Source organism: Strigops habroptila, chromosome 9, assembly GCF_004027225.2.
Source record: "Strigops habroptila isolate Jane chromosome 9, bStrHab1.2.pri, whole genome shotgun sequence".
Taxonomy (NCBI): Eukaryota; Metazoa; Chordata; class Aves; order Psittaciformes; family Psittacidae; genus Strigops; species Strigops habroptila.
This window is the reverse complement of record NC_044285.2, coordinates 3,877,973-3,892,188: the sequence shown is the minus strand read 5'-3', so window position 1 is coordinate 3,892,188 and position 14,216 is coordinate 3,877,973. Positions and strand designations below refer to the sequence as shown.

The following is a 14,216-nucleotide window of genomic DNA, read 5'->3' as shown; positions in this document are numbered from 1 at the left end:
CAAGAGGAGTTAAGGTTTCTTGCAGGTGCAAGAATGCTTCTGAGCAGATTCTTGAAAGTTGTGTTTAAACTGCATGCCAGTTCACTGTGGTTCACTTTTTTGTTCGTATAACTGTATATAATCATGTTGACAGATAATTTACTTTAACTAAAACGAGATGCTGTAAAATAATTAAGGTAGCATCTGACTTTTTACAAGGGCATGTAGGGATAGGAAAAGGGGTAGGTTTAGATTAGATATAAGGAAGAAGCTCTTTGCTGTGAGGGTGCTGAGATGCTGGCACAGGGTGCCCAGAGAAGCTGTGGCTGCCCCATCCCTGGCAGTGTTCAAGGCCAGGTTGGACACAGGGGCTTGGAGCAACCTGCTTTAGTGGAAGGTGTCCCTGCCCATGCCACAGGGTTGGAACTATGGGGTCCATTCCAGCCCAAACAGTTCTGTGATTCTAATCATGATGTACATGCAGTCATGAATACATTTAATATGTGAGATATTCTTTTTCTTTATTTAGGGAAATAAGTAGATAGGGTATTTAATGAAAACAGAATGCTTTATTGTCATAGCAGAAAGCAATAGAAAAGATTGCTGATTTTCCTTCGTGCACTCCAGTGATACTGTTAGAATAAAAGCTATTCATTTCTATATCTAAATGAGTCTATCACTTCACATGCAGGAATTTAACTCTGGCTTTAACCGCTCATTTCTCCAAGCTCAAAGATTAACTAAGGTGTCTGGACTTGCACATTGCAGACTTTCATCTGCCAGGGCTACAGGCAGTATCGAAGTTTTATAGTGGCATGCAACTGCTCTTACCAAAGCAAGATACTGTTGTTAACGTCAAGTGCAGCAATTAGGACTAATACCTTCAAGGAGAAGTCATTCACATCTGACTGCTGTGCATTTGCCTTAAAACTGAAATATGGTTCCCAGGTCTCTTAGGTTTTTGTCAAGAAATGAACAAGAAGACAGCACGGATGGAAGGGATTCAGCAGTGTGTGTGAAATAGGCGCTGTTTTCTTTCCTTTTCCTAGGAGGTTTAAATCACTCATGCAGTAATTAAATGCTAAGATGTCTACTTTGACCATCTAGTAGTGCAAGAGACTGAGGCTAATGATGCAGTTGTCCCTTCTGAAGTGGTTTTAAGGCTTCTGCTTGGCATTTCTGGCAGTTTCTTTGATAATGAGGATGATTTTTTTTTTTTCTCCTTTTCTAAAATGAGGATAGTAACTCTGTGTGACTGTGAGGTTGTTTGTTTTGTGTTGTTTTTTAATGCATAATTGCAGGTCTGGATGTCCAGCTATATTTATAGTCTCTGATTCCCGACTGGTCCTGGTTATTGTCAGGTCTAGGCAGTCATTGCATCAGATACTTGGCTGGCTAAGTAGTAGAAGAGAGATGTCTACCTTACAGTTTCCAAAAGCTTGCATTTGCATCTTGTGTTTCTTGTCAAAGTTAAATGAATATACTTGTTTAGATGGAAGAGCTTTTCACTAAGGGAAGGCTACAATAATATGAGCCTGTCTGGGCTTCTGCTTCAGATTCCTGGCTACTTAATGTAATTGAAAATAGGCCAGCTGCCTTTCAAATACAATAAGATCCAGCTTTTGTGATATCTTGCTTTTCTCAATATTTCTTGCTCTTGCCTAACTCTTCAACGATGAAGTAGTTTGTTCATGTAGTAGTTTATCAGAAGGGCTTTTTATATTTACGTGTAGATCACGTAAGTGATTCTTGCTTGGGACCTCAGTTAAATTTTTCTGGGCCTTCACTTATACTTCTGTCAGCTGTAACTTCTCAGTCAGACCTTTTTAGTGGCTCTATTCATGTAAGATGTTTGTCAGGGCTTGTTGACAGGAAGAGAAATTGAGATATTTTCCAAGTTTTGAGGATTTCTGGTTTTAATACAATAATGGCAACAAATGGGTCAGGCTGCTCTCTTTTATTTATAGTCATTTCAATTTCATTCCAGAAGCTATTGAAATGGATATTTTAATCCATCTTGCTATCCACCACTTGAATCATCGAGTTGTGCTATGAAGCAGTAATGTTAGTTTGGGTCAAATGACAAAAAGTTTTTTGTTTGCAGCAATCTACAAGAAAGGTGAAATAATTGGATTTTATAATTTGCTCTGCCTTGCAGGTATAACAGGTAATGTTGTTGCTGGAGTATCATGAATTTCCACTTATCAACTAACAGTTTATATTCAGAGAACAGCTCTTATCTGGAGATTCAGCGTGCTATAATCAGCGTAGGTCAGGTAACATTTTGCAAGTGAATCAAAGGGGCAAGGTTAATGACATGTGAATGCCCAGACTACCAGATATCACCTGCCCATAGAGGAAAAGATTTACGTGCAGGAGCAGAAAATAGTCTAAAGAATATTCCCACTTCTTTTCTTAGTAGAAACTGAATTTTCTACGGTATGTTTTGGGTATTGGGGTATGTATCTTAATGTAGTCGACTTTTGTTTTTAATAGCCTGTACTTGATTTGGACAGTCTTAGCTCATGATTGCTTTTAAGTATATAGACATCCAAATGGGAGGCAATAATGCCAGCCTGGGAGTGTGGGGGGAGAAAGAGGGTTATGGAGTACTTGGATCAATAAAATGTTTTAGGTTGTAAGGAATTTCATTCCAGGCTGCCTTTAAAAGTGGCTGCTGAAATTAGAGTTCATGGGAATCAGACTGTTTCTTGGCCCTGGGTGCCTAACACCATCTTGTGAGTTCAGTGGTGTTGTCTGTATTATTCCTGTATTTAATCTTTTTCCAATATATCACTCCAGACATGTAGCTAAGTGGATTCATCTCACTTGTATGTTATTTATTATTTGCCACCTGTCTGCCTTGTATTCTCAAACCTTTAGATTACAAAGAAGCAGTCTCCATGCATGCATGGAAAGGATCTGCCTTATGTTGTGCTGCAGGTCGTGTCCCGTGTCCCCTGTCCCCAAGCAATAATGCTTTATTTTACTTCTGACTATTTGCTTAAAAGGATGCAAGGAAGGGAATAATTCACTGAAATGTGGGTTTAATCTGTACAGTGAAGTACAGTGTAACTTTAAGAAGATATTTTTACTTAGAAGTTTGAACTAGTGGTGTGTCTGAATTTTAAGAGATTGAATTCTGAGCAAAGGCTACGACAGCCACAGAAAAAGAACCTTACCACTACTCTGTTAGAAACATGTAGGCGTCTTTATGGTTTACTGAATGTCTTCCTGAGGCATGCAGGCTGTTGTGAAGCATTATGTTGTCGTGTCTGGTTTATAATTGTTGCACTTCAACAATATGAGTGCATGCTGTCATTTAATCAGGCATCGAATAAATTAGCAGGAAGCTTTCTGGATAATTGTTCAGTGATTTAAAGCTTCGTATAGATTCTTTGATGTGTGATATCTCTTCCATTTGTTCCTGGTTTTCCTGTCCTGTTGCCTTTAAAAGGAGGGGTGCCTGTATCATGTGGAATCTTCTGGAAGACTGGAAATGTGTATTTGGTAAGAAAGCTCAGGAGGGAAGTGGTTGTGGAGACTGCCTGTTTTAGCAGGTAGAAAACCTCAAGAACAAATAAACAGACAAAATACCAACAAGCGAACAAAAAACCCCACAAATGGGAGTTGGGCAAGAAGCTTGGAGCCTGCAGCTTGTGCAGAGCATGAAGAAAGGCTGATATATTGGATCAGGAAGAAACAGTTAAGAATAAGCTGAACCTTGGGAAGAAGTTTCCCAAATACAAAACAGGAGCACACGGTGCTCTGTGTCACAAAGACACGGTTGACTGACGCCAAACTTGGGAATAAAGACCCATCTTGCAAGGGCACAGTGTGCAAGAAGGCTTTTCATTTATAATCCTTTTAGATTTTCATTCTCTCATCTACTTATATTTGTCCCCTTGCTCAGAACCTCAATCAAATCTGGTGGGTTTTGATGTGAAGTCTTGTTTGAGGAAGCTCTCCATAGGACAAGGTACAAGCAGAACCACTCAAGAGCTATGGCTGCCTTTGTATCCATTACATTCCTGAAGTCAGCTGTAAATGTTTTTGATTGCTGTAATGTTTGCTCGGTAACGTGTGTTGAAGTTGCTGTCATAAGGCTGTTTTTTGCATTACCTCAACAGTTTGTCCTTTGTAGGCAGAGTGGACAGTTTCCCTCTTGGTAGAAACTAACAATGAATTACCAGAAGTTTAGTCACTGGTACATGAACTTCACTGAGTGTTGGAAGTCTTGCTGCAAGTCACAAAATGGGTTTGCTGAAGCACCAGGCTCACAGAGTTTTCTACATTAGACTCAGTGTTAAATAAGATTATCTCATAATTTATGTTCTTGGTTTGTTTTTTTTTTTCCAGTAGAAGAAACTAAAAACTGAGGCAATGAAATGCCTTTTATATACATGCTTCCTAAGGAAAAATCTGCTATGGTTTCTACTCTTGCCTTGGGAAACTGTGCCAGCTGTACACCAGTCAGTTTTAATATACTGAAAACAGACACTGTTTTACTTAACTGGAGAATTGCTTATTTGGCATTTGCTACAAGAAAGCTGAAGTGCAGCCTGCAAAATTTGAATACAATTTTAAAGAGTGGATTTGAAGGATGAGAGTCATAAATCTCTCAACGTTGTCCTACAGCGTGTGCTGGGTTCTGAATGGTTTTTGTGCCTGTCTTCATTTCTGCAAACTGTAACTCTCATGGCAGGATGCTGTTGGAGTTGGCTCGGTTGGCACCTTGTTTGATTTTGAACTATGTGTAGAATTAGTACATTCTGTTTGTATTTTTGTATGTTGCTTTCAGGTGTTTATTTTCTTGCTGTATAATCCAGCTGTGAAATGTGGTTATGATACATCAGAACTTAGCATAGAGGGATATTTTTGTCTAGTTTTTGGTTTATAAATGTTCAGGTTTTTATGTGTAGGTTATTTGTTAAGGTTCTAAATTCTTGTAAAATTAGCCCACCCACGAAAAGCATCTACTAAAAACTTCAGTTCTCCCAGAAAAGACAATCCACTTACATCATGCAGTTCTCAGAGGCAAAAAGAAGAGCAATACTCCTTATGTCCAAATAGAAATGCCAAGAACCAGACTTTTTAAGGTTACTTTGACATGTTGTTGCTTATGCTTCAAGTGCTGCTCCCTCTGTATTCAGCCTGACATGGCCATATTACAAAATCAGAGGAAAGCTTTCAATTTAGTTATCTATAAAATGATGAAAACAGGGAGTGACCACATATTAAAAAAACCCCAAAACCAGACAGGTGCTGCAGCTTGTCTAGCATTTCACAGAAATCTGACCAAATCAATGGTCAGAACAGTTTCAGGTGCTGTAACTGTGTAAACATCTTCTGTCCACTTGCAGTCCCCAGTGTTACTTGCTGCCCTGACTCTGCTTTGCTCTGCTGATTTCTGTAGGGATAAATATAGACGTGACAAGTGAGGCAGAGGTATTGTGAGAACTTTGAGATAATGAGCTATACCTTTGCCAAATGCCTGTTACGCAAAAGAAGATTATCTGTATTCTCTGATCTATTGATAAACTTACGTTGAGATGGAGAAAGTAATGAGCCAAGATAGCAGTAATTAAAGCTTGAGAGTCACTGCGGTAACTGATGAAATATGAAGACTTCTGGAAATAGATTTCCCATGATAATACTTTTTCTTAAAGCCGTGACTTAACTTAGCAGTATGTAGCACGTTTTAAGTGTGATCTAAAGATGCATCAGTGAGCCTGGGGAAGATTGAGGAAGTGTTAAGATGTTGCAAAGCCAGAAGAAAGCTCCTTTCTCGTTGGTAAATATATTAATTGGAAACTGAACAGTCCTGTGTATGTATTTTATTCTCTTTCATTGTAAGATGAAGAAGAAGATTAAAATGAGCCTTTTAATTGTCCACACAGTTAGGTGTTTGTTGTTTAGTTGATTACCAATGCTTGTGAAGGTGTCTTTTCAGCTGATTCTTATTGAGTCATTAGGCTAGCTTTAAAGAAAGGCAATTATTCTCCCCGCTGAGAACAGCTGCATGATTTTGGTGATTCCTCCCCCAAGATGAATATAAGAAATTCATTTCACAGGGTTGTGTTTTGCCTCCTGCTCTTCTGCAGCAGCTGATTGTTGTGGGTGAGATGGTGTATAATTTAAAGCCATGTCTAGTAGACATGTTCTTATCAGCATTTTGGAAGGTTCATCCTGATGGCTGCTGCTTTTGAGGCAGAAAGGAGTTTTGGTAAGTAGACATGTGGCTCTCTGCCTTTTTTTTGGCCATATGGTTGTTAAGTTCCACAGCCATTGCAGATTCATTATAACCCCAAAGCAGATGGTTTTGATCTTGAAAAACATTTAATATCTTTCTTTATATGTCTATTTAACTTGAGGGAAGAAATCTTCTTTCTGTGGGTTAAGTTGCACAGGAGTCTGTAGGTTTAAATCTGTGTTTAAAGGCTTTTAGTTGCACTTAGAGCTTGTTGCTGTGAAAGTTATGAAATGTGTAATGAGTTTTTAAACTAATTGAATACCTGCAAGTCATCAAACGATGATTACTTTGTAATGGAGCAATCATACCTAAACTTACATTTAGATTTCTCCATCTACTTTATTAATGTCTAAGAGCTGTAAATGGAAAAAAAGATTATTTGGTCAAAAAAAGTAAAATTGTGATGGGACTGACATGGCTGTTCTAAAAGCTGTGGTTCATTCACTAGGAGATTAATTTTTCTGGCCACAGCTTTCAAATACTGGGTTTCCTTTTGTTAACAGTGCCCAGAATCATCTTTGTTTGTGGCTATTTTTGTATACCATGGAAAAGTTGCATCTTTCAACAAATTATATGATAAATTAGGAACAAGTTTCTTGGGAAAATCTCCAGAGTATGTTTTCCAGACTGCTATTCCCTCCTGCGCTTATTTTCTTAATCGGTTTGTAGATGTCTGGAAACAGAATTCTTGTGGTTACTTAATATTTTAAGTTTTGTTTCTATCTAAAATTGGATTTTAATTCTATATTGAAAGTTTAGTCCTTTTTCTGTGGTCACCTTTCTCTGCTGTTAGCTCATGACTTTCCAGATCCTGTTTTCCAGCTGTGCTCTGACATGTTTTTGAGAATGCAAAGATAAATTATTGTAGAAAATATCAAGATCAAATTTAAGGATGGGAGTAATAAAATGGAATTTAATATCACATGAAAATATGTGGCGAGGATGTGGTAAAGATGTATGCTTTTACAGATAGCTTCATAATGGCTGTTTTGCTTCTAGAGGGTATACAGGCTCAGATTAGGATGATACGTATTTTTTGGGCTTAAACTGGGTTTTTTTGGCTTACTGCTCATAGCAATGTAACAGCGTGAAAAATATTTGGGTATTGAGTTTAATTGGAATGCGAATGCATTTTAAATAATGAACTAGAGCAGAATTCCTGGCTGTAGCTCATCCTGGACAAGGCCACATCTGTCATCTTATCTAGGAGTGCATGTGCTGTCATAGGTGATGCTGATAGTTCTTGAAATCTGTTCGGTCTGTCAGCTTGGGAAAATCCATCTTTAGGAAAATGTGCATTCTAGGAGTACTAAAACTTGTTTTAAAAACAGGCATCTGAGTCTTAGCTCATTTTTCGTACAGTGTAGATTTCTGTAGTTCTTTTAGCAAGACAATATAGTTATTCAACTTCATCTTACTTGCTGCATGGGAAAGAATGGCAGAAAGGCCATTTTGAGCAGCAGTGTGTTTAAACAGTATTTGAAAGGTGCAGTTCTTCAGTAAGACCGTATTTTTTTGAAAGTATTTTGATATCTTTTCTAATATGCCTTCAAAAGCTTAGTCTGAAAACCTTTGTAACTTACAAATTAGAGGCTCAAAAATAGATTCCATTTTAATGTGGAAACTGGGGACTCTGTTTAGTTGCAAAACTTCACAAATCCACTCTTAGAAGTACAGTTTACTTAAACTGTGAAGTATAAAAGATGTGTGTTGTTCTTCCCAGCTAAAAGAAACAAGTGGTTTATGATGCATAAAAAATACAGGAAGCCATAAACAATTCTTGACTGATACTCTTTTTTTATGTTGTCCCACTTTTTACAAAAAGTTATTTTGGCTAAGGGTGGTATTATTGTTTTATAACAATGCTTGTGTATCACTTGCTAGCTGAGGACCTTGGAGCTCTGAGGCCAGTCTCACTTGTAAGGCTCTACTTGGATGTAAAAGAATGGCTTCTAAACTGAGGATGAAAAAAGGTTTATTTCCTAATACTGTGGTATGACAAGAAGTGAGATAAATGACAACGTGTCTTGTTTGGAAGGGGTAGGCTGTGCTATTGTTTTACACTTACATTTGACATTACTTACAACAATGTATTATGACAGGGCTATAGAAATGTGGCTGTAGGAAACATTTTTTTTTTTTTCTTACTGGTTTTGCACACCGCTGCAGAAACCCCAGCAAGAGTGTGAGTGTGGTCTCTGTTAAAGGCAAACATAAAGGTAGATAGAGTCTCTTTGCTTGAAATCTTCATTTTAAAATCTGGCTTCAAAGTGGTAGCAGTGAATTTTGGAGCAGGGCTGGTGGAATGTCAGAGCACAGTAATAACTTCCTGTGGCTCTCAGGATGTTTTAGTGCAGATCCAAATCTGAGCAAATGTATTTGTATAGTTTTGGGATTTAGAAGAGGTGGTGTCTGGAGTTGTATACTTTGTATGGGTTTGTGTTCTCTTTGAGGTTATGAAGAAGAAGATGTTCTTATCTCTCATTTCTGGATGGCAAATGGAGTCTGAGAATCGTGTGTGACGAAGCTTCATACAACCCTTTAACCTTTAGATTGTTTTGGTGAAGCCATTTATTGACTCCTAATTTTTTCTAGCTATTTCCACTTAGTGCTATGGGGCAGGGAGGAAGGACATTTAGATTACTGCTACTATGGAAAAACGAGATATTCTGTGTTATCTGCTTTGTTAATGTAAAGAAGCACGTGGTGGTGATGGGCCTCATCTCCACTTGGTATGTATGGGAATATTTATATTCTGGTCACATCCTTGGTGAGCATGCGAAGTGTTAGTTGGAATTGCCAGTGAGTGCAGTTTGGTGGTGCAATCTGTGCCCATCAGTGGAAGGCTGAGGGGCAAAATCTACAGAAATATCTGCACAGGCTCCTTTAAGACTAGAAAAAGACCTATTAACCTTCATTTAGTAAGAAAACATTGTCTGCTATATAAGCCTTACCTAAGTATTGTCAGTGTGAGCTGCATCTGTACAGATCTGTGTTTTCATGCAGCTGTGGCTTTTGAGAGTTATCATGCAAATGATCTGACGTCATGACACTCATTTCTTTGTGTGCTTTGCAGTAAATGAGCTCTGCTGAGATGGTGACTGTCAAATGTAACCTGTAACCATGATGCTGAAATGGAAGTTCCAAGAAAACAAAGAGGCAGAGGCAAATAAAGGGAAAATAAATGGAAGGAATGTAATTCTGACACAGTTTTTTCCTAACCTGTTCTGCCAGAAGGCTTCCAAACCTTGTGGAGTTCTGCACAGATATAATTTCTTTCCACTGAACCCTTGAAAGAATCTTTTTAAATAGGTCAAACACAGTTTCATTGCTTTAAAGTTCTGTATCTCTTGCTATTATGAAACTGTGAGCAACCTTGACAACAGCGAACTGAGCTGAGCTCCTGAAAATCCGCAGTCAGGAGCGGGTATTCGTGCATATGGTTCTGTTGGCTTTCAGTATGTAGTGTGTTTTCACATGGCAGGGGAAGGGAATAAACCCAGAAAATTTGGAATAAAATTTACTTTTATGCAGTAATAGAGGCTTTTACTCGGACAGATACAAATATCATTTTTCTTGCTATTATTGCAAGCTGACGTTATTTTCTGTGTGAAGCTCATCATGAAGCACATGGGTTTTTTCCCTTCTTTTCTCTATTTATTCTTATTGTTTTGTTTAGTAGATGCTGAAATTATTGTTACAAACAAGAAAAAGAAATTCTTTGCTTCTGCGTGCCCCTGGGGTCATGGAAGGCAGTTTTGGTGGTGTCTTTTGATTCTGTCACTTAAGGAAGTAGAATGTTACCTTCATCAAGGTTACTTCACATTAGTTCCACATTTACTTTTAGAAGTGAATATGCATTGATCTTCCTGTATCAGTTTGTGTTTATTTGGGCAAAAGTTTGTTGATGATCTAAATGAAATGACTTTGTGACTTAAGACTTTTACTTAAGTATGTTCACAATGCAACTGTGATTTAGCAAAATTAAAACTGTTAGTTACATGTTGGATGAAACCATATAGTGGACACTGTCCTTTATCTTACATGGTTTTGTTGCTAGTCAGCATGGAAAGTAAAACTGCAGCTCTGACATGATCAAGGATTAGAAAATGGAAAAGTCATTGCTCCCATGAGAACTGTAACATGCATTTGTCATTGGTGGTAACTTCCCATTTGGGTGTTCTGAGCGCGCATGAAAAGTGGCTTTTTACTGCACAATTTACTCTGATTTTGCAGTTAGTGTCAAGATCCTTTCTACCCTAAGCTCATGCCAAACTTATGTTTCAGTTCTTAGCTTTGAATATCATCCTGTACGTGACTTCAAAATGAAAGGGATGCAGTATTTCAGAGCTGGGTTGCCTTTGGCAAATATGTTCCAAAGCCAGGTTTCTGGTGTCCATAGCAACGTGTGGGAGAGGGAGGAGAGGCTGGACCCGAACGGGGACAGACGTGCAAGTAGGGATTTGGAATTTGCTAAGTGAGAAAAGAGCTTGAGGTTGAAGAAAGTAGCGAGAGAGACAAGAAGAGAGATGAGAGGAAGCAGTGGGCTGAGTAAGGAGGGTGAAGCAGAAGTTGTAAATGGGAAATGGATTGATGCATTTACGCCTAATAGAGCATGCTAATTGTAAAAGACCTGAAATAACACCCTCAAACTATAACAAAATGTTGGTGAAAATTACAGTCAGTTTTCCCATTTCCCGGTGTGTGATGGTACGTGAAGCAGGTAATAGTGTTTCCCTGCTACTGTTTCTTCCATTAGCTCATGGAAAACATTTGTGCATCTCTCATTTTGTATCCTTAAGTATATATATTGCATAATCTCAAGTCATATTTCTCTTCCTCTCTACCCTGTTCTCCCATGAGCTCTTTATTTTCTTCACTGCGTAGACTTGCTTTTGAATGTTTACTGCAGAAAGTGGAAGAGCTGAATGTATGTGATAGGACTCTATGGAAGTGTGTGGTCCCACACAGGGCTTTTAAAATTGTGTTCTGGAGCATAGGGCTATTTCCTTGGGAAAAAAAATTGGGAAGCAGTAAATTTGCCCAGGTCTATGTCTAATGCAGCAGAACATAATATTTTATTATGCCTCTGTATAAATTTATGGTAGATTATAATAGAACTTTATATACCTCATATCCTGTATACTATACACACTGCCTGTCCTTCTGTTTCAGGAAGGACGGGGTAACTGCAAAGGGTGGAGAGGAGGACAGGCTGGCTGGCCAGAGAATGGCTTTTGTTTAAGAAGCGCTTGAATTGAGTAGGGTTATTACTTTTGAGTAAAGATGACTGAAGGAAGATACAATATAGACATCAAAATCAGGGCTGATGTGAAGAGTGAAGGTGACTGTTTACTGCCTCGTGTAATTAAAAATCTGTGGATACCAAATACAGTTATCAGGATCAGGCTTAAATGCAATGATAGATCTTCTACTCTGGTGCATAAGGAAGCTGTGCAACTGCTTGCTCCCAGGTGTTAAAAATTTAACACAGATTCAGAAGTAATGTTAATGAAGAAGATTTGATGAATACCTTTAAATCTAAGATTCCAAATACGACTCCAGAAGTTCCTGATTCAAAAATCACCTAATATCTGGAGAAAATGGCTTATAAATATTATCGCTTTTATATATAGCTGTTACAGCTTTTAAGTGCTATATGTTTATTCTGTTCCCATGTCCCACCTTTACCATCCTGTTGATACTTGCGTAGATAAGATGCTGGACCAGATGCATCTTTGGTCTCACATGTGGTGGCTGTTAATATGTACTAGTTACGGTGGTGGTTGCTTTTAAGAAGCAGAGGAAGGAATCTCATAATCCTGTGTTCAGAGAACTGTTTCAACAATGTATGGTATATTTATTTATAGTATATTTAAAAAATGAAACCACCCGTGATGGAGAAAACAATTTTTAATAGCAGTTTATAGAGAGCTTTTTATTAGGTATGTCCAAGGAATGCAACCAGAATTTTGCAGAACTAAATGTAATGTGTGATCATAGTAGGAGCTGAGACCTTTTTTTCCCTGAGTGGGGCAGCAGACTTCAGACTGAGTGTTTTAGGAATTGAAGCTTAAAGTGCAGTGGATATTCTTGGTGGTTGTGAGTGGTAGCATTGTTTGTTGTGGCCAGTGGACATCACGTAAACTTAGTGTTGATTTGATCTTAAATTCCATGGAATAGTATTTCTAAATATGTTGGGAATTTTACAATGTTTTGCCAAAGCAGTCCTTGGTTGGTAGCAGGTAAATGTAAAATGACATCCCTTCATTTTGTGATGTTCTTCCACCTCTTTTTTTCCTCTCAAGCTGTATCGGAACATCATGGTTGTTTCCTCAGTGGAAATTGAATGTATTGTGAAGTGCAGCCTGTGACTAATCTGCCTCTTGCTGTCTCTGCTCATTAACTGGCTGATGGTGATGTGGTTGCACCACTTTCTACACATGGCCTCAAGGATATGGCATTGTGACACCCATAGTAAAATATGCAAGACTTGATTTCAAAAGACATTTTGGGTTGGAAAGTTAGGGAGAGGTTATAAGCTAATATTGTGGCTGGTTTTACCCTTTTATTTTAATGAATATTGGGTGGTAATAGAATAAGGTGTACCTATTTCATGTTTATACACTCTAGTATACAGCTGATGTGCTAGAGGCTATTTATTTCAATTTGTTCTCCAGTTCTGTTGAATTAATGTTATCCTTCAGTTGAAGCAGTATGTTTAGAATATGGCTCAGCAATTCTTTTTTACTGAAAATGCATTTAAAGTTGGTTGAATACCAGTGTTTTACATGTTAGTTTGGTTCATGAGTACCAGATAAATATTACGGTGGCACACTGGCTTTTCAAGTTGTATGCACCTTTATCTTTCTAACAATATAAGGACATGAAACAAGTGCTGGAATGGTAATTGAGTATTGACAAATGTATAGATTACAGGTTATTGAAGAGAGAGGAACTGTGTGAGTGTCTTAGTTACTCATTGGTGTATTGGTAAATTATTTTGTTTTTACTTTATTTTTTAGGCACTTATAAGAAGAAATAAGGAACCTTTTCTCGAGCTGAAGACAAAGTAAAAGAAAACTGTATCATGTGTTAGAATACTGAAGAGTGACATTTGGATTAGTATATTTCTGGATTGCAAAGCAAAAGAAAGAAGAGGCCGAAAATGGGGAGAAAGAAAATACAGATCACCAGAATAATGGATGAACGGAACAGGCAGGTGAGAAACAAGGAGTCTGCATGAACGAGTTCAGTAATCCTAAAAATGAACGGAAACTTTGAATACATTCATCCTAATGCTCTTCTAAAGCCGAGCTTTGTCTTCATGTACCTACAGATGGCATTACCAGAATACAAATAAGAAATGTCTCAATGGTTTTACTACCATTTGAGGGGAGATTTGTTATTTATAAGTTATACCAATTACTACTTTAAATTCACTGTAAAACTACTGTTCCTATTTAAATGGTGTCCTAGTCCGTACTTCCTTTAGACTGGAGTATCATGTTGAAACAGACACCTTGCTTGATCTGATAGTGGTTTGGATATAGTAAGTTTTGTTAATATGATTCTATTTAAAAGCATTGTTTTATACCTCTTGTAAGAGCTGTTTGCTATAACAGTCTTGAAAAATTGTCAGTCAAAAGAGTAGAGTATTCCAATGTGTGCTGTTTTAGGGGAAGCTGCTTATTTGGCTGCTCCTGCCCTGGTAAAGAGGTGTCCTTGAACTTGAAAAGTACCAGAGGTTGATAACTCTATAGAAGGAGAGTTTCCTCTTAACTTCTAAACTGCTACATGAGATAGGAAATGGAATTTTAATTGGACATTGCAAATGTATAGTGGAGGATCTGGAAGCTACCATTTGTAAGGACAAAGTATTGTAGAATGACTTGGGACTCTAAGAATAGTCATTGTGGGTCAGACCAAAGGTGCTGCTAAGCGGTGTCTTCTGTCCAGTGCTGGTCATGAGCAAATAAGTGTA

General features: G+C 38.0%; 1 protein-coding gene across 9 annotated transcripts in view; it reads left to right on the top strand.

Annotated features, from left to right (window-relative positions):
* The window catches only part of MEF2A (myocyte enhancer factor 2A), an 89,275-nt gene that overhangs the window by 22,266 nt on the left and 52,793 nt on the right, over positions 1–14,216 (top strand). For 6 of the 9 annotated variants that reach the window (XM_030498499.1, XM_030498495.1, XM_030498489.1 and 3 more), the window contains exon 2: positions 13,258–13,454. In XM_030498499.1, the coding sequence (XP_030354359.1) occupies positions 13,401–13,454 (54 nt within the window). In that variant the 5' untranslated portion in view covers positions 13,258–13,400. Of the gene's footprint in view, positions 1–13,211; positions 13,455–14,216 lie in introns of those variants that run through there. The other 3 variants (XM_030498493.1, XM_030498498.1, XM_030498492.1) reach the window with 1 other exon arrangement.